The sequence below is a fragment of the Populus alba genome, chromosome 14 (assembly GCF_005239225.2).
Source record: "Populus alba chromosome 14, ASM523922v2, whole genome shotgun sequence".
NCBI lineage: Eukaryota > Viridiplantae > Streptophyta > Magnoliopsida > Malpighiales > Salicaceae > Populus > Populus alba.
In genome coordinates, this window is record NC_133297.1 from 17,343,422 (window position 1) to 17,361,592 (window position 18,171).

General features: G+C 32.0%; 2 protein-coding genes across 6 annotated transcripts; one reads left to right on the forward strand and one right to left on the reverse strand.

Annotated features, from left to right (window-relative positions):
• Nucleotides 1-492: 492 nt before the first annotated feature.
• LOC118063418 (monocopper oxidase-like protein SKU5) lies at nt 493-5,011 on the reverse strand. Of its 3 annotated transcripts, none has more exons than XM_035077439.2 (9): nt 4,354-5,009; nt 4,014-4,123; nt 3,644-3,914; nt 3,403-3,541; nt 2,780-3,134; nt 2,054-2,419; nt 1,879-1,957; nt 1,087-1,283; nt 493-728 (listed from the first exon to the last, which is right to left on the reverse strand). In XM_035077439.2, the coding sequence occupies exons 1-9, from the start codon at nt 4,495-4,497 to the stop codon at nt 617-619; spliced, it is 1,773 nt and encodes a 590-aa protein (XP_034933330.1). In that variant the 5' UTR covers nt 4,498-5,009; the 3' UTR covers nt 493-616. The 3 variants fall into 3 exon arrangements, 2 of the variants coding, with proteins under 2 accessions (XP_034933330.1, XP_073260380.1); XR_012167813.1 differs by lacking the exon at nt 493-728 and adding an exon at nt 1,407-1,622 and having other exon boundaries at nt 1,148-1,283; nt 4,354-5,011; XM_073404279.1 differs by lacking the exon at nt 4,014-4,123 and having other exon boundaries at nt 4,354-5,010.
• Nucleotides 5,012-8,806: 3,795 nt separating this feature from the next.
• LOC118063419 (uncharacterized protein At5g01610) lies at nt 8,807-13,091 on the forward strand. Of its 3 annotated transcripts, none has more exons than XR_004689901.2 (3): nt 8,807-9,492; nt 9,738-10,121; nt 12,821-13,091. XR_004689901.2 is itself a non-coding variant. In XM_035077441.2 (2 exons), exons 1-2 carry the CDS (start codon nt 9,001-9,003, stop codon nt 9,798-9,800), a joined length of 555 nt encoding a protein of 184 aa, XP_034933332.1. In that variant the 5' UTR covers nt 8,807-9,000; the 3' UTR covers nt 9,801-10,293. The 3 variants fall into 3 exon arrangements, 1 of the variants encoding a protein (XP_034933332.1); XR_004689900.2 differs by lacking the exon at nt 12,821-13,091 and adding an exon at nt 10,513-10,792; XM_035077441.2 differs by lacking the exon at nt 12,821-13,091 and having other exon boundaries at nt 9,738-10,293.
• Nucleotides 13,092-18,171: the final 5,080 nt, after the last annotated feature.

Genomic DNA, 18,171 nt, shown 5'->3' on the forward strand with positions numbered 1-18,171 from the left:
GATTCATCATATTCCCCTTTACCTGTAGCGTCGACCATCTTTAATAACTCCATGGCTGGAAGATCTGATTTCAATTATTCAGAACCACCATCATCAACAGGGCATTATGTTTCTCAAGACAAGATCAGGCTGGGCTTAATGTCTGTTGGGATTGAGCCTTCGGCGCACAATGTTGATGTAGATCCACAAGCATCAATCACATGAGTCTCTCCTGGCAATGCTCGGAATTAGGACGGTCATTCATTCCATTGCGACACCCCTCGATCATGGGTGTGAGAAATTCATCAATCTCAAATCATTTATGGTTTATTTATTATAGAGAGAGATAGAGAGGGTGAGATTGTATATGGGTGTGAGATTGATGAATTCTTTTATCGGAGATTAGACATTTTTATTTTTATTTTTACTTTAATTTTAATTTTTAATTGTTAATGTTAATAATGCATGCACAGACCAGAATAAATATTGGTTTTGTACAGTTTCGAGAACAAATAAGGGTAACAATGGAGCTTGATCTCCTCACTTAATACTTGTTTGCAGCATCAAAAAACATGAACATACTCTTACATTACAATACATTTGTAACCTTACCAGTGATAAAAGCGTAACAATCCTTTCATCCCAACAACACTCTTAAATATAAGGTCATGATCAACACAACCAAAAAGGTTCTGCTCAGACCGGCGAGTGAAGGTGCACCGGAAAAACTAAATCTCCGAGCCTGGTCCCTGCAGAATGTAAAATGATACCATTAACAGAGTAGATCCCATTAAGTAATTACAGTGAAACTTTAGTCTACAGCCATTCAACTTTGTGAAATGGAAACTAGGTAGAAAAAAAACTAGTCCAAGAATGTTCTGATATCAATAATTTTGTATGATTTGCACACCATGCTATGGTTCCAGTACATGATGAGATATCCAGAAACGTCATGGAAAAGTAACAGAACCACCAAGAAAAGATCAAACTTCGAACAAAATTGAATTCGAAACTTTGGGCCTAGATGGATAGACTTCCAGTAAATGTATAATTAACTAGGAATATTAACATGATAAATCAAGTATAGTCGTGTTTCTGAAATCTTACTTCTGTAAGGATGAGAGCATGCCACAATATATAGTATTATCAGGCAAAGTAGCCTCGGATTTGTCGATCTCTGGATTCATAATGCTCAAATATACTTCTTGGCCCAGATACCACGAGTCAAGATTCTCTGAACGGAGATTCCAAATGCCAGCATTGTCAAGAGAAACTAAAATAGCTGTCCAAGCTCCAGGAAAGACCTGTTGTCAGAAGAGAAATAAGAACTGTGTCTAAATGTTAGTGGCTTAAACAGTCTACTAATTCCCCTTTCCATTCCTCAGATGAACTAGGCATAAAATGAAACTCAAACCACCCAAACTCACCTAAGATTTCATCATTCAAAACTATGTAGTTAATTTACTTCCTTGGTGACCTTTTTGAGCACCTTGGTACCGAAACAATCATTACATTCAAAAGGAAACTGTGTCCTTGCAACCCCATTATTCTTGCTGTTATGTTCCCTTGCATGTCATGATTCCATCATAGCATATACAGTTCGTTGTTCATGCATGTAAATATGAGCACAGCCTACTCTCCACCTTGGCAAAATTTAGCTTTCCTATCAGTAATATAATTTAGAGCAATTTCCAGTTTTCCTTAAAAATATTTAAAGCATATTAGCAGTTATCCTAATCCCACAACTGCCAGCCCAATGAGCAGGGCTGGGTGATTGGATTAGCCTGATTGTCAACTGTATTTCAGTCTAACCCTTTCTCTTATAGCTTTCCAATGGAAAACCTGTTGGGCCGTGGCTTGATACAACCATTTGCAATGACAGTTACAAGATAGAAGTACCTGTGTAGTGCTGCGAGCAACGCCGTCCCATTTGTTGTACGTGCTTCTGCTATTCTCTGTCCACACTCCAAAATCCATACTACAGAGCAGACAAGAAATTTGAAAACCATGTTGAATATCTGAGTTCCCTTACTTAGGTTTAGAGACAGCAAGGGCATCAAAAATAAAAGCTCACCCCACAACAAAAAATGCATATCCATCCATATGGTAGCTCTGGACAGCGGTATCATTGTTCTGAAAGATAATCTCCATGAACCCTTTGAAAGTGCCATTGATTAGGGAAGTATCAATTTTGGGATGTCTATTCATCTGTGCGTTGGGGAAGTCAAGCTTGTAGACCCCTGGGATGTTATATTGCTGGGCAAGCTTTAGCGGTGTTGAAGGTGGTAAATATGAAATACCATTGAGGGTAGCACACCACTTCCCATCAATAAGCTCTGCAGGTCTATTGACGATCACATACACATCTGTCACAGTAATCTGACCATACTTGAAAGATCCCTGTGGATTTGGGCGAGCAGCACCAGCAGAGACGTTCCATCTGAAAATATGTATTGTCATACCGAAAGAGAATCTATTAACAAGGAGAAACCATGAAAATCAAAGGTGACAAAAATTATCAGCAACAGCAACCATGAAAATTAAACGAAGTTCCATGCATATGAATTTCATGGAAATGAAGTAGATAAAGAACCAAATAATAGATTTCCCAATCTCATTGTGGCTTAAAGTTTCCATTTCTGTAAAATCAGTGATCAAACTCTCCAGAATATAATTCATTCCAGATTATTGAATCACTCAACAACTACATTAAGCATAATACTATCTTCAATTGCTCAAAATGTTGGAGGTTAACAATAACTTCAATGTTAATCCAAAATGATGTATACTTAACTACAACCTTATCGATCTTGCTTGATTCATTGAGAAAAACGAGTCGTATTCATTAGGAGGATCAGGAAGAGGACCTGAAGCGGGTCCCTGAGAATTGGCATAGTGCAGGATAGCAACTCCAGAAGCTTTGGATGAATTGACATATCGAGGACTTGCAACAATGTAGTAATCACTGCTAGCAGTTTGATCAAATGTAACCAGGAACGAGTACGACTGCCCTACATGAATATCCATGTTCGTGTAGTTCTGCTGCACAGTGTATGACCCTTCAGTCTCCACCAGAAGCAAGTTGTGGTTTTGTATTCTGAAATTCAAGCTGGTTGAGATACCAACATTATGCACCCGGAACCTGTACGTGCTTCCTGTACAAAAATATAAAGCATTTTTTTAATCAAGAAAGCAAGAAAAGGAATTTACAGTATCTTTAATCATAAGAAACAAAATTTGTATCTTAAACTTTGATCACAATTGTGAGAAAAGGCAGCTTAAAACAAAAAAACCTTTTGTCGTGCTAATCAGAAATTTTGGGGAAGTTCAAAATAGGATGGCACAATTAATTCTTCCATGGAAAATTCAAGTTCTGATGAAATAAGAGCAATTTGAGCATTAGATACAGGGGCACACACATACCAGGTTGAACGTTTATTATCTGGTAAGCAATGCCTCCTTGTACAAGTGCCTCATCATATCTGTACGGACCAAATCCATTGATAAGAATACCATCTGGAACTCCTAGGTCGTCTCCATTTTCAACATCTTTCCTCAGTTTCTGTTTCCCCATAAATATTGGCAAATTATAGAACAAACTAAAGTAGCTAGCATTCAGCACAAGCAGTCAGAAAAAAGAGAAGAAAACACCATCCCTACAAACCTTGTGACTTTTAGTATACCAGTCACTGATAAAAAGTACAACATCTGCATCAGGTACCGTGAATGGTAGTGGAATAACATCTCTATTGTTTATGATGACCCCTCCGTATCCACCAGCTGATCTCTGGAAGTTGAGGGAAGGAAAGTAAAAGAAACTTCCAATCTGATCTTTGACTTGGAACTGATATGTCCAATTCCACCCAGCTGGGATTGGACAATTAGTCCCTAAAACACCATCTTGCCAGGAGTTTTTCCTGTGTTGAACACCATTCCTACATTGAGCCCAACCAACATTAAATCATCAATCCTTCAATTACCAGATTTTGATATCAACTTTAACAATTACACACGGCCGTAAACAAACAATATACCATGTAATAAGCAAAGGTTCATCGAGATCATTCTTGACATTGACAACAACGTTCCAGTTAGTAGTGACATTAAGAATTGGTCCTGGAAATTGCCTGTTAATGCCAATCACCTGGAATTTTATTTAAATCACAAAAAGGATCATGGGTCTGCGACCAACATCATTTTAGACTTCAGGAACACAAAATAAGTAAACAAGGACATAATTCAACTACCATGAACTTTGTGGAGACATATATATATATATATATATATATATATATATATAGTTAAGCTGTACAAATTACTACATATCTTGAATTATACTATGCATGCATGAGTGGATTGAATAAGAAGAAGAACCTGTTGCTTAATTCCAAGTGGAGAGGCAGTGAGGTAGGAGACAGTCCAGTCAAAGAACACATAAGGGTCCCCAGCGAAAGAACCGGTGACCAAACATAGCACTAGCACTACATATGTGCATGAACATGGCGCCATAGAGGGCATTGGATCCCTGCCTCTCTCTATCTCTCTCTCTCTCAACTTGCTATGGTTATCTTATTCTTATCTCCCTCGAGATTCCTTGCTAAGAAAATTGCAAGCGTTGTGTCCGTTTGCTTTAAGAAACGGGAGTAGTGGTAGTGGCGCTGTGAGAAAAGGAAAAAAGTCACATGGCAGTGGCAGTGGAATGCCGTTTGCTGACAGCTTGGAAGCGGAGATGACTGCCCCACTTCTTTTGGAAGGGCCCAGTTTTTGCAGATTTCGAGGGATTTAGAGCCACAGCCAGTGGAAGTGAGTAGTGAGCCACTGGTCACGGTGGTGGTACTTTCTTTCAATCTGGGACGTGTTTGTCAAAAAGGTACCAAATGAAATGGGAATCTGACCATTTCTTTCACCGACAGATTAAGCTCGGGATCCTAATCTCCAACCCCCCTGATATGGGTGCTTGCTATCATGGAAATAATTTACAGAAAGGAGCTGTGTCAATTAAATGAAGAAATCAAGAAAATTAAGAATCGAGCCCTTACTGAAAAAAAAACTATTTAACACGAATGCATAAAGGACTCAACTTTAAAACAGTAAATAATTACTCGTGATTACGAGGCCTGAAAAACGGCCCAGGCTTATAAGCACCAAGATTGGAGTTTGGGTCCAAAATAATTTTGTCTAGCATTACTCAACTTACCTTATAAACAAAGTCATATCGATGAGAGATTTGTTTTTAATTTTTACATAATATAAAATTTTAGGGAATGTTTGGAAACATGATTATATTTATATTTAAAAAAAATTAAAATTTTTTTGTTAAAAATTAAATTTTTTTATGTTTTTGATAATTTTAATATACTGATCTTAAAAAATAATTTTTTAAAAAATAAAAAAACATCATTTTGATGCATTTTAATACAAAAACACTATAAAAAACAACTGTAACTATATTTTCAAACAAGTATGTATAGTAAGCTAATTTTATTCTACATTAGCTATATAACTTTTAATAAGAGATCATTTTTCTATAAGAATTTTAAATCTGTGCTAATATAAACAAAGGGTTGTTTAATTTGTTTTATTTATAAAAAGAGGTTATTATTATTATTATTATTATTATTATTATTATTATTATCCAAGTCATAATTTTTTTTAGAGCTTTTTGAATTTTAGTAAAAAGGTACAATTAGAGAAATATTTCAAGTCACTAAACACACTGAAAAAATTGAGATATAAGGGGACAATTTGAATTAAATAATATATTAAGATTAATAGCATGTTTGTTTTTGTATTTTAAAAATATTTTTTTAAAAAATTAAAATTTTTATTTATATTTTTACTTCAAAATATTTTTTGGTGTTATCATGTCATTTTAATTTGTTAAAATCAAAAATAATTTTTTAAAAATTAAAAATATAATATTTTGATAATATTTTTTTAAAAAAAAATCATTGTACTCTTTAATATTTATTAAAGAAGCCAAAGAAGCATTGGAGTTACTAGTGAAGATGAAGTTGGTATAAAAAAGGACAAGGAAACATCTTTTCTTCCCAAAGCAACAGGAAATGGTGAAGATGGAGGTTGAAGGCAGTGATTTGGTTGACATTTCAGTAAAGGAGATTCAGTTTGTGAACATACTAATTATAATGTTATGTTCAATATATATATATATATATATATATATATATATATAGGTTTTTATTTGTGATCATGAAACTCGAGGGTAAGTTGTTCTGGAGCTAGAAAGCTTGTCATCAAACACTATTTTTATATTTTATAAAATCTTTATATTAATATTTATTTAATTATCAATATTTACGAGGTTTATCTAGCTTAGAAATCCCGAAACTAAGTGGTTTTATTTTTATACAGAGATTTTAGTTACACAGTTTAAAAACGCGGTATAAATTATATTCTTTAAAAATTAATTTTTTAAATTATTTTAATATACTAATCTTAAAAATAATCTTTTTAAAAAAATAATGTTATTTTGATGTATTTTAGTATAAAAAATATTTTAAAAAACAGCTACAATCATATGCTTTCAAACATGTTTTTAAGACTAGTATGAACATGATTATTTTTTTTCTAATTAAAACTGATTATTATTATTGAATTTAGAACTTATTGGAAAAAATCTCAATCCATAGTTTTATTAATTTAAATGGTTAAAAAACACCCACTTGCTCGAAAAACACTGATTTTTTCCACTACAGTTTACGCTTATAAAATACCAGAGCCGGAGAAAATATCGTGCTTGATCTGGATGGCAGGAGGTTCCGGCTCATAATTATTTATATTCCAAGAATAGCTAGCTAATATTTTAAATATATTATTCTTTTATTCGTATAAAAGTGAAGCTTAAGAATAATAATAATGATAAATAATATATCCCGACACGTGATTATTTTTATGCGGAGACAAAATCATAATGATACTCGAAGCCCACACACGCACACCCATCCTTCACATGTCATGTCTCTCCCTTCCTTTGATACCTTACTGTCAAGTCAAAAAGCTTTTTTCTTTTTTTCTTTTTTCTTTTTTTTTTTTTTTTTTGTAATTTTCTTTACAAACGAGAGTGAAGTTGATTTTTTTTTTTCTTTTTAAGGGATATGAATAATGATTAGTTGTTAGTCTTGTAAGGGAGGGAGAGTTTTTAAGTGTGTCTTGTTTTGTTTGTTTTTAAAAATATTTTTTATTTAAAAATATATTAAAATAATAGTTTTTTATATTTTAAAAATTAATTTTAGTATTAATATATTAAAATGATTTGAAAATACTAAAAAAAATATTAATTTAAAAAAAAATAATTTTTTTTTTAAAAGTATTTTTGAAATGCAAAAACAAATAGGTGTGTTAGCGGTTGCGGTTTAAAGTATTTTTCGCTCGAAAATACATTAAAATAATATATTTTTTTATTTTTTAAAAAATTATTTTTGGCATCACACATCAAAATGATTTGAAAATATGAAAAAAAATATTAATTTGAAGCAAAGAAAAAAATAAAGTAAATTTCAATTTTGTTTAAAAACGCTTTTGAAACGTAAAAACAAACAAGTATGTTAACGGTTGCGGTTCAAATTATTTTTCACTTATAAATACATCAACATAATATATTTTTATTTTTAAAAAATTATTTTGACATTACACATCACAATGATCTAAAAACAAGAAAAAAATATTAATTTGAAGCAAAGAAAAAATTTAAAAAAAAATTTTAAATTTTTTCAAAAATTCTTTTGAAACGCAAAAATAAATAGGTGTTTTAGCAGTTGCAGTTCAAAGTATTTTTTACACAGAAATATATCAACATAATATATTTTTTATTTTTTAAAAAATTATTTTTAATATCAACACATCAAAAATATATAAAAACATTAAAAAAATTGGTTTTAAAGAAAAAAAATTCTAAATCTTGAAGAAACATTGTCTGAACCGCGTTGTAATCAGCTATTCATGGGAAAGGACTAATCTAATCATCACATCAAGAACGAGGGGCTAACTTGAACTTTTTCTTAAATAGGAATACTAATAATTATCACCATAATTACCCACTACTGTCCACTTGAGCTCAAATATTTGTTTCGATGGCAAGGAGAAGCAATTAATCAGCTGCTTCAGGTTTTACACTCGAGTCATACACATCACATCATCCGTTTCTTTAGGAGGTGACAGCTCTGGATTGATTGAATTGACTCGGTGAAATATTATAAAATATTACATATTTTATAAAATTAAAATTTAAAATATAATCCAATATAAAAAAACAAAAACCATTTAAGTAAACAATAAAAAAACAAAAATAAACAAACTGCTCACGTCAATAGAGTACAGTGGGTGGGCCCAAGAGAAAATGAGTTGTCACATAGTAGCTGGACACCCTCTTGTATGCTTTCAGTTACTGGTCTTTGACAGTTTTTGTATCAAGTTGTTACCCGAAAGCAATTTTTTTTATTATTTTTATTACCACTCCTTAAATCAAGCTTTCCTCATGCACTATTTATAATATAGCACGGCAACATCATCATCACACCCTCCATGCACACTCAGCCCCTTCACTCTCTCAGAAAGCGCGTAACGCCCACCTCCCACGTATTTTCAAACCTTAAACATCACCTCCCGTCCCACTTGCCAAACTTCTTTTCGGTGGCCCTCCAGCTCACCCCTAAACGGCCCCTACAATCAAGCCGCAATTACAAAACCACCACGAAAGCATATCCAAGTGGCACTTTCCTATTAGCAAACCCCACGAGAACGCCATACCTTAACCGTAGAGAAACATGCCTCCTAAGGACCCCACAATACACCACCAATAATTGATCATTCTCCCAATCCTCTCTGTATGCAAGCTGGCACCGCTGTCTTGTTCTCCTCTCCTTCTACTTCTTCGAGCTACAATCTTTCCGCGACCATCTCTCTCTCTCTGCAAGAAATCCTTAAACCCTAACCCTAATTTCTTCCCCAATCTGTAAATAACCATTAAATTCATGCTCTAACCACACAAGCAACCAAAAAAAAATGAAGAAAATGCTTCGGTTATTCTGTTCCCTCTCATTTCTCCTAATCTCAGTCCCAACCGTATATTCTGATAAAAATCAATCGATTTACGATGTCTTGAAAGCCCACGGGCTGCCGATGGGGTTGTTACCGAAGGGAGTGAAGGAATTTGACATCGACGAAACGGGGCGTTTCGAGGTACACCTCGATCAGGCTTGCAATGCGAAATTTGAGAGTGAATTGCATTACGATATGAATGTTACGGGGAGTTTGAGTTACGGGCAGATCGGGGCTTTGTCGGGGATTTCTGCCCAGGAGTTGTTTTTGTGGTTTCCTGTTAAGGGAATTCGTGTTGACGTGCCGAGTTCTGGTCTTATTTATTTCGATGTTGGTGTTGTTTTTAAGCAGTTCTCGCTTTCCTTGTTTGAGATGCCTAGGGATTGTGTTGCTGTTCGTGATGACGAAATTGAGGCTGTTCGGCATGGGAAGTTTATTGCTGATGCTGTCGCCAAGGTTTAGTCTCATTCATTGTCTTTTTTTTTTTTTATGAGATTTAATCAATACTTTGTGTTTTGAGCTTCATTTCCGATTGAAATTCAGCAAAAAACTGAACTGGATAACGTGGTTTACAAATTCATGTTGTACGCCCAGCATTGATTATTTTTTGTGGGGACGAGAGATCTTTACGTTGGTTGATGTTTTTGACGCTCTTTTTTTGTGTGTGTTTGTGGTCTGATGTTTTGTTAATTTTTGTGCAGAGTCAATCTGGGAAGTTAAGATATGGGCTTGATCAGGAAAATTTTGGGAGGGATTTCCTGTAGTGTGTGCGGGAGAAGGTTGCTTATGATGTGCACTAGCTCAATCAATTTGTGGGTTCTTCATTTTGCATTGTAAATCTCTTCAGCAGAGAGTCTGGTTAGCAGGTCTAATGCTTCCATTCAGTGTGTTTGCTTGCGTTCATTTATCCCATATAGTGCAGATTATGGAAAGTAGGGGATCCAGCTCTTGTTTATTCATGGACTCCGTGTGGATTTGATTGAGTTGAAAGGGAAAATTTAAGGAGGCTGCAGTGTGATGACTGTCAGTGTCCTGCTTGCAGAAGATAGAGGGAGACAGGAGCAATTCGGTTGAGGTGATATCAGGTGATAAATTCAATATAAGTTCAATTTATATGTTAATTTGTTGTATTATGAATACAAAATATGCGTGTCATCCATATGGAGTCACTTTTTGTAGTGTAAGTTTTTTAGATGGACGAGAGGCACATACTCAATGATATAAAAGTTCAGGAATAAAAGGCTTCTTCTTGCTCAATTATATGTTTCCCTTCTACAAGTGTGATGAAATTTTTGTTTTCTTTTTTACCACACCATTCTCAGTCAAGTTTTTTTTTTTTTAAAAAAAGAACTTTTCTTGTCTGTTTCCTTGAGATTCCATCCTAGGGTATTTGACTTTTCTCTAATGGTTAATCCATCAATTAATTGGTAATCAACATTTTCTTTAACTGACTTGTATTCATGTTGTTATGCTTAGGTGTAAATCTCCAGAGTCTCTACTGTCAGAGAATTTGAGCTCAGGAATTGACTTTATTACTTAAAAAAATAGAATCCCGAGATATAGCTTTCCTACTCCGAGAGATTTTTTAGGGCCTGGGGGATTGGCTAGGAAAAATGACTGAGCTTTTAGTTTCAGGATTTTCAATTTGGTTCAGGAATTATGAGTTCTTGATGGGCAAATTCATGATATACAACTGTGCTATATTATTATGCACAAGTCTAGTGAGATTTATATTGAAGGTAATGTTTCAGATGTAGCTTCTGCACTAACTCATCCTCCATGATCCTTTACCTGTTCCCTGATAATCTTTCCTTCTCTCATCATGAAAGGGCTGAACTCTGACATGATTATAAACTTTAACTTGCCTTATGTTCAGAAAATGTTAGCCTTTTCCCTTTCTTTAAGTTGGGAGACTAGCTCAAAATTTAGAGTCTTCTGGTTTAAGGGCGACTGATTTTTAGGTTGGAGAATCTAGTCTGCTGTAAAAGCATACAGAAACTACACTTGATTTTGATCATAGAACTGTCAGATTAGGACCTTGACTGGCTTGGTAATTATATCCAACCAGCATAAGCTGGCCTTACTTACCACTTAGGAAGTGATGATCTGCCTATGTTAGTGCATGGCCCCAAGTTGCGCAATGCAAATTAGTTCATACCCTAGGTTATCTATGTATCAAGTAAACCTACAGCCTTTTTGCAATGAATTTCTTCTCAGTTGGTGATCTGGCATTAATAACCTAGAGGACCTGTAAGGTACTGCAGTGTTTGCGCAGAATGAATTTCTGGTTGAGGTAGTAAATAAAACCAGAATGCATATTTTTTTTTTCTGCTTACTGTTTTAGCTGGAGGTTTAATCCCGACATTCTAATATGCTACAGTTTTTTGTTAAAAAGCGTTGTGGTTGAACCAGATAGACCAAGATCTAGTTTCTCTCAGTTTTTTTATTGCTTGCCAGTTGGTCCGACATGGTTTCTGGACAGTCCTGCATATTCTTGAACAATTATTCATTTGTTTTGTGCTTCATTATTGTCATAGAATTATTGTTATAGAATATAGTCCCATCACTTAGAGGCTTATATGGGACAAAATGCGATGGACTCGGTTGCCTTCTTTTGGCTTGTTCTGTGTATGGTAATAGTTAAAAGACATCAATATGGTGTTCATTGTCTGGGATGGTAGCCATGTTGAACTCCGTTGCTAGTATAGAAAGGTTAGATCTTTCATTAACGGAAGGGCATGTGTATTTGATCCCTAAAAATCCCACATGCAATACCAGCCAGTTGTTTTTGACCAACATGCATGTGGTGGTGGTCCTGCTTGTGTATTCTTGTTTGATCTTTACTGTTGCAAGTCTGATATGCGCAGCATGTAAGCTGTATTGTGTATGACCAATATTTGTATGAGCTCTGGATGTGATGAGAAAATGGCATGACCCACCCTTTCTAACGGGGATGATGGCAATGTTCATCCATTATATGTGTATCTTGTGTGGCAATACAATTATTGATCAAAGATGTCCTATTCTTTGGTACTTGTGCCCATTCTGTCAGTATGAACAAAAGGTGAACTGTGCTTGTGGACTGACTAGGTTAACTATATTTCTTTCTATTTATTACTTAGACTCTTGTTATTAAGTTATCGATCCAAGATAAAGGAGACAACATGTTTTTGGGGGAAGGTGAGTTAAAATCTTATCTTTGCATTTGACCGAGAAGGCTTCAAATACTTGTTTATTCGCAGCTTGATGACCTTACAGTTCCAGTAATTCTCCCATTCATGATCCCTAAAATATTTTTTTTATGTCCTGCACTCTGATTTGGTCTTTGTCCTCTCAATTTCAAAAACACTAACCTTACTTTATTTATGCTGTAAAGCCTTTCTAACGTGATAGGTTGTAGTGCATGGTGGACTAAAATTAAATCCCATGTTAGGTTCGGTATGCAGCTGCAAATTAGACCGTGTTTAGGTTTGATGTCTTGTCTATAAGAGCAGTCATCAGACCTTGAGTGAATCCCATGTTAGGTTTGTGTCTAAAAGTATACATTTGTGATCAACATCTGCTATCTGCTTTTAATTGCTTTGTTTGTTTGTTTTTTGGTTCTGGATGAAAGTATTTGCGAATTTGCCATATGCACGCAAGGGTTAATCCAAGAGTGCGTGTTATGGGAGGCTGGCCAGCTTATATGTCTTATAGCTAGCTAGCATCACTCCAATTTGACTGTGTGATGCATCAACATGAATAAGGTATTCTGCATTTAATCCAGATTGGCTCTTTGCAACAGTGCATTTTAAGCATGCGATGCTTCATTTATAGCTGCCAGCCTTCATATTTGATTTGCTGTCATCTCTCACTACTTTTATTGGATTGCTCGATCTAACTGGGACGACCAATCATGTGCAGCAGCAATCAGCATCATGTTTTATCTACAGTTAATTGTATTTGGTCCTTGTAGTTTAGCTGAAACTAATTTAATTAGTCCTTATTGTTTTAAAAACGACATATTTAATCCCTATGTTTCTTAAATCAATTTATATCTTTATATTTTTTGTTTATTTCATATTCTTTTCCAATTTATCTTGATTTTTTGTTTTTATAAATAGAAAAAGAAGGATAGGATAGGATAGGATGGAAGGACTTGTGAGAAAAGAAGACATTTGATGAAACAAGATATTATAAAATTAAGTATGATTAATATTAGTCAAAGAGTTATTTTGGTAAACTAAATGTAATAAGTTATAAAGAACTCTTTTATCTATAAGAAATAGCTGCCTAGCCGAACTGCAGGACAATTATATATATATATATATATATATATATATATATATATATATATATATATATATATGATGTGGCAGTTTACGAGTAGGATAATAATTATTCAATTTAATGGTTTGATAGGTTTGTTTCTTGTTAGTTTTAGTAAAAAATAAATTTGGTTGACAAATAAAAACATAAAAAATTAAAGAATAGAGACTACAATTGATAGATTAAAAAATTAAAAGGTGATGAAATTTAAAATAAATTTTAATTGTATAAAATAATTCAAATAAAAAATATCAATTGAAAATAATTATAAGAATAAGGATTAAATTTGATAAATAAATAAAAAATTAAAGAAGGATGAAATTGAAAATAAATTTTAAATTTATAAAATATTTAAAATAAAAAATATTAATTAAAAGAACATGGACCAATTACAAAGAAAAAACTGATAGAAGAGAACTGTTTTGAAATTTTGAAAAGTCAAGTGCAAGAATAGAAGGGAAAGAAAAGAAGGGAAAAAATAAATTTATATCAAGACCAAACCAGAGGGAATAACATCACACACGCCACCTAAGAAAGTAGGTCCTGGCGTGAGGAATCTTAAACCACTAAGAAAGGTTGTTTTTGGACATTCTAAGTTATCAAACGCTTTGCTAAAGCACAACAGGAAGACTTATTCTTCAGCATGTTATGCACGAACCACCAACTTTTATATATATATATATATATATATATATATAATATATATATATATATATAAAAATACAAATAAACCTCTAGAGACAAGGCAATGAAATTTAGATTTTAAAGATAATAAAGTTATTTTACCATGTTATAAAAAGTAAAATATCAAGAAATCTCTGAATTAAAGTTAAATAACTTTCTGCTTTTAAGAACAATTAAATAATTTTATTGTGTAAACAATCTGAAAAGAGCAAGTTAGCCTTGGTTAAATTTAAAAAAAAATAAAACGTGAAAAAAAAATCCAATTACCCCTAATAATCCATTTAGTAGTTTTTTTTTTCAGAAAAATAATAATTTTACTATTGCAAACCATAATAAATCAAGAAATTTTTACCACGCCTTACCTACATCCTTAAGGTTTTTTCTTAATTAAAGTCTTGGCTTCGATTTCTTTTATATTGATGGGGTGAATAACGAGATGATAGAGTTTATTAATATTTTTTAAAAAAATCGAAATTAAAAGAACCATTAAAACTCTCAACTTTTTATTAATCAATGTCTTCTCCCAAAAGGCTAGCACAACTTTTTTTTTTTCTCTTTTAAATAAAAAATTGAGAGAACCCTAAACTATCAAATAAAAAAAAAAGAATCTACTAGTTTTTTAATAAGTAATTTGCCAAATAAAAATGAACATAAAACTCAAAAAATAATATATCACATGCTAGACAAATAAAGGTTTTTTTTCAACAAAAAATTAATTTAGTTCAATTTCATACAACTTAGAATTAAATTTTGAAAATTATAAGTTTGATTGTGATTTGTTAATATTGAAACACATTTGGGTACCGATTCAAATTCAATATTAAAGCTTATAATTAAACTAGCCAATGTACCTATGCTTCGCCATGGTTGGATAAAAAAATATATTTTTTAATACACAAAGCGTGAGCACTTGCAACATGTTTTTTAATTTGATGATTTTTTTTATTGTGAACCAAAAACTTGATTCATGCAATTAATAAAATAAATTAAGAATTATATATGCAAATAAATATTAATATGAGATGTTGATCCACATTAAAGACTAAACAAGAAGATGAGAGATAGATGCAGATCTAGATATATGATCTCGTGTTATATGGAGTTATTCATTTTTTTTTTCAATTAATTATATATTGATAAATTATAGTGAAGATGGATTTTTTTATGGAAACTGAAGCCTTATGAAGGCAAGGCAGAGAAAGATTTAGAAACCAAACAACATATTAACAAAAAAGGATTCTATAAAACAAGGAAAAGAAATAAAGAAATACTTAAAGGTTGTGTGTAGTTAGACCTTAGGAGATAGAGAAAGTAATTTATTAGAAGAAAGAAATATGTAAGAAAGATGAAGAGAGCAAAGCAAGGTGAAGTGAGAGTGGACTTCAAATATAAGTTTATAGTACTTTTTTATAGCTTCGGTTATCTTCTTTTGAAAATGTAAAATCACAAGTTTACTTGATTTTCCTAGATTTTAATCCAGTTTTATCAATTTTTAAGTTTTAAAGTGATTTTGCACAATAAATATATGTTGACTTGTAAAATCATATGATTTTATGAGTCAACTCGTGATTCTAGTAACATTGGTCTAAATTATAAGGGTTACACTTCAACTTCTATTAGAATGCAGGTAATCCAATGTTATTTTGCAATTATATGCATTTATATTGTTTAATTGTAACTTTAAAAATACAATTAAACTTATGTATTTGTAATATTAGGTGGTGTGTTAGTAGATTATTTGATAATAATCCAACACATTGTGTTGTTATTTTATTGGAGTGAGCTAGATAGGCAGTAAACCAATCTAGATGTTTTTTTTAACCATTTGTTAAGAACAACAACTTAACTTCAACAAATTATTATTGTTTTATATTTATAATAGTTATCTTCTACAAGTCATGTGGACTACATGTAAGGATAAATTGGTAGTTGCTCTAGTTTTTGGTACTACTAGGATGAACATGTATAGAAATCAATGATCCCATTGATATTTTTTTGATATAGTTAAGCTACATTGCCCAGATCGAGTAATACAACAATTTGGTTATAGACAACACATTCTAGTCAACATTGATATGAGTGATGCATTTTGTATCATAAATCATTAGGGTAAAAATAATAATTATAACTAGTTAAACTGTCATAAAGCTTATATATCACAGTGGAATGCATAGAGAAATGAGATATTTATAAAAATGCATCGTGTGATTACAGAGAATAAGTATATGATTTGATACATGAGTATTACACGCCAGGTTAATATACCAAAACTCGAGTAGGTTCCTCCACCTACAAACGTGTTATACAAGCAACATGCCCAACGGATTTAAAAATATTGGAAGTACTTAAATATTTTTAGAATTAATATATGTTAAATGATACGTTTTATTTATAGATATTTTAATTTAATATTAATGTTTTATTAATATTGGATTGACTTGTTACTACGAAAGGGTCAAGAGATTGCATTTATACTTCGTAATATTGATGAAGAACACAAAGGATGCACTTATACATCTAGGTGGTTCAATGTTTATCGTAATGCAATTAAGAACTTTAGAAAGATATTAACTCTTGATGATGTCGTACCAGAGAATGATATCACTCAGGTAGGAGCAGGATGCAGTTGTGCTATTGATAAGCTCAAATCATCCAGTAGACGACATAGATATAGATAGATAGATAAAATTATATTGATTTATTTTGGAATTTCAATTATTTAAGTATTTCATATTTCTTTTGTATGGATGTTTGTATGTATGTTATTTGCATTCGTCTCATGAAAACATTCTTGTTTAGAACTACAATTCATAAATGTGGTGGGTGCAAATAATTGAGTTTTGTATTTTGAGTAGTAAGCCTAGATTATTTTTTATTATAAAATATAAGAATTTTTTCCGTTTGATTATTTTGGTTATTTGCATATAATTTTTAAAGGGGACAAAATTTTAGGTGGAGTTTCTAAATAGAGGAAACTTTACCAAAAAATTGTTAAAATTAAAAAAATTTATATTTATAAAATCATTGACTAAATTATATGTAAGATTAAATAACCATTGAAATTACAATTGTTCATGCTATTCAATGATAAATCTCATAAGAAACCATTTAAATCCTTGGTCAAAATCAACCCCTAACCTTTTAATTTCTAATTTAAACCCCTAAAAAGAAAATTAAATCAAAAGTAAATGGAGTCAAACTAGATTAATAAGAATGAGCTGCAACAAAAAGTCGTGATGGCCATTTTTTTTTTTTTAATTTTCTTTCAATTTCTTTGGGTTATTTCTGCCTACTTTTTTTTTTTTTTTTAAAAAAATTGATTCATTTCTGCTGTTTAATTTTCTACCAAATAATTAAACAAAATCATTTTACTGAACTCAATAAAATTTATATTTTTGTTTCTTTTTTAAAATACATTAACATAGTCTAAACATTAATATTTTTACATAAAAATAAATTTAACCTTGCCTACATATTATAACATTAATCGTTTTATATTAAAGGCGAGCCAAAAAACCAAAAAAACAGATTAAACAAAAAAAATCATAAAATAAATAATAAAAAAACCAAACCGTGAGAAGAAACCGATTAGAATTTTTAAAAAATCGACCGGTTCAATTTCTATTTTATAAGTTTGAAACTGAAAAAACCAAACCGAATCTAAACAGAAAAAAATTGAGCCAAAGTAAAAAAAAACTGAAAAAACCGAGTCAAACCGAAACCAGTCAGTTTGAATCGGTTTTTTCTAAAAAATCAAATAGAATCAAAACTCAGTTGGTTTAAATCAGTTTTGATTTTTTATTTTAAAAAAACCAATTTAATTATTTTTTATATATAAATATTAAACCGAACTAAAAATAATCAATTCTATTTAATATAAACAGTAAATGTAACTATTCTAGAAAGACCAAACACGCGGCCAAGTGATGCAGAGCCTCAGCGTTTAGACATTCAAGAAAGAAACAACCTCATCATCCACGAATCCATTGGATTCTGTCCTTTCTTCTTCTTTTCACATAAAGTAAACGGCAAAATTAACCATCTGGACTATGCCTTGATTGATACTCGACCGTAATTAGCAGCTTCTAGTCCCAACCACTACAAACTCTACACGTCAGCACCAACTGCATGATCACGATAGAG

Bases quoted from the DNA above. Each gene is read 5' to 3' on its own strand.
- LOC118063418 (XM_035077439.2), bottom strand. From the start codon at position 4,497: ATGCCCTCTATGGCGCCATGTTCATGCACATATGTAGTGCTAGTGCTA. The intron at 3,135-3,402 runs GTATGTGTGTGC...ATTTTTGTACAG, and splicing joins GATAATAAACGTTCAACCTG to GAAGCACGTACAGGTTCCGG. The intron at 729-1,086 runs GTAAGATTTCAG...TACATTCTGCAG, and splicing joins ATGCTCTCATCCTTACAGAA to GGACCAGGCTCGGAGATTTA.
- LOC118063419 (XM_035077441.2), top strand. From the start codon at position 9,001: ATGAAGAAAATGCTTCGGTTATTCTGTTCCCTCTCATTTCTCCTAATC. The intron at 9,493-9,737 runs GTTTAGTCTCAT...ATTTTTGTGCAG, and splicing joins TTGCTGATGCTGTCGCCAAG to AGTCAATCTGGGAAGTTAAG.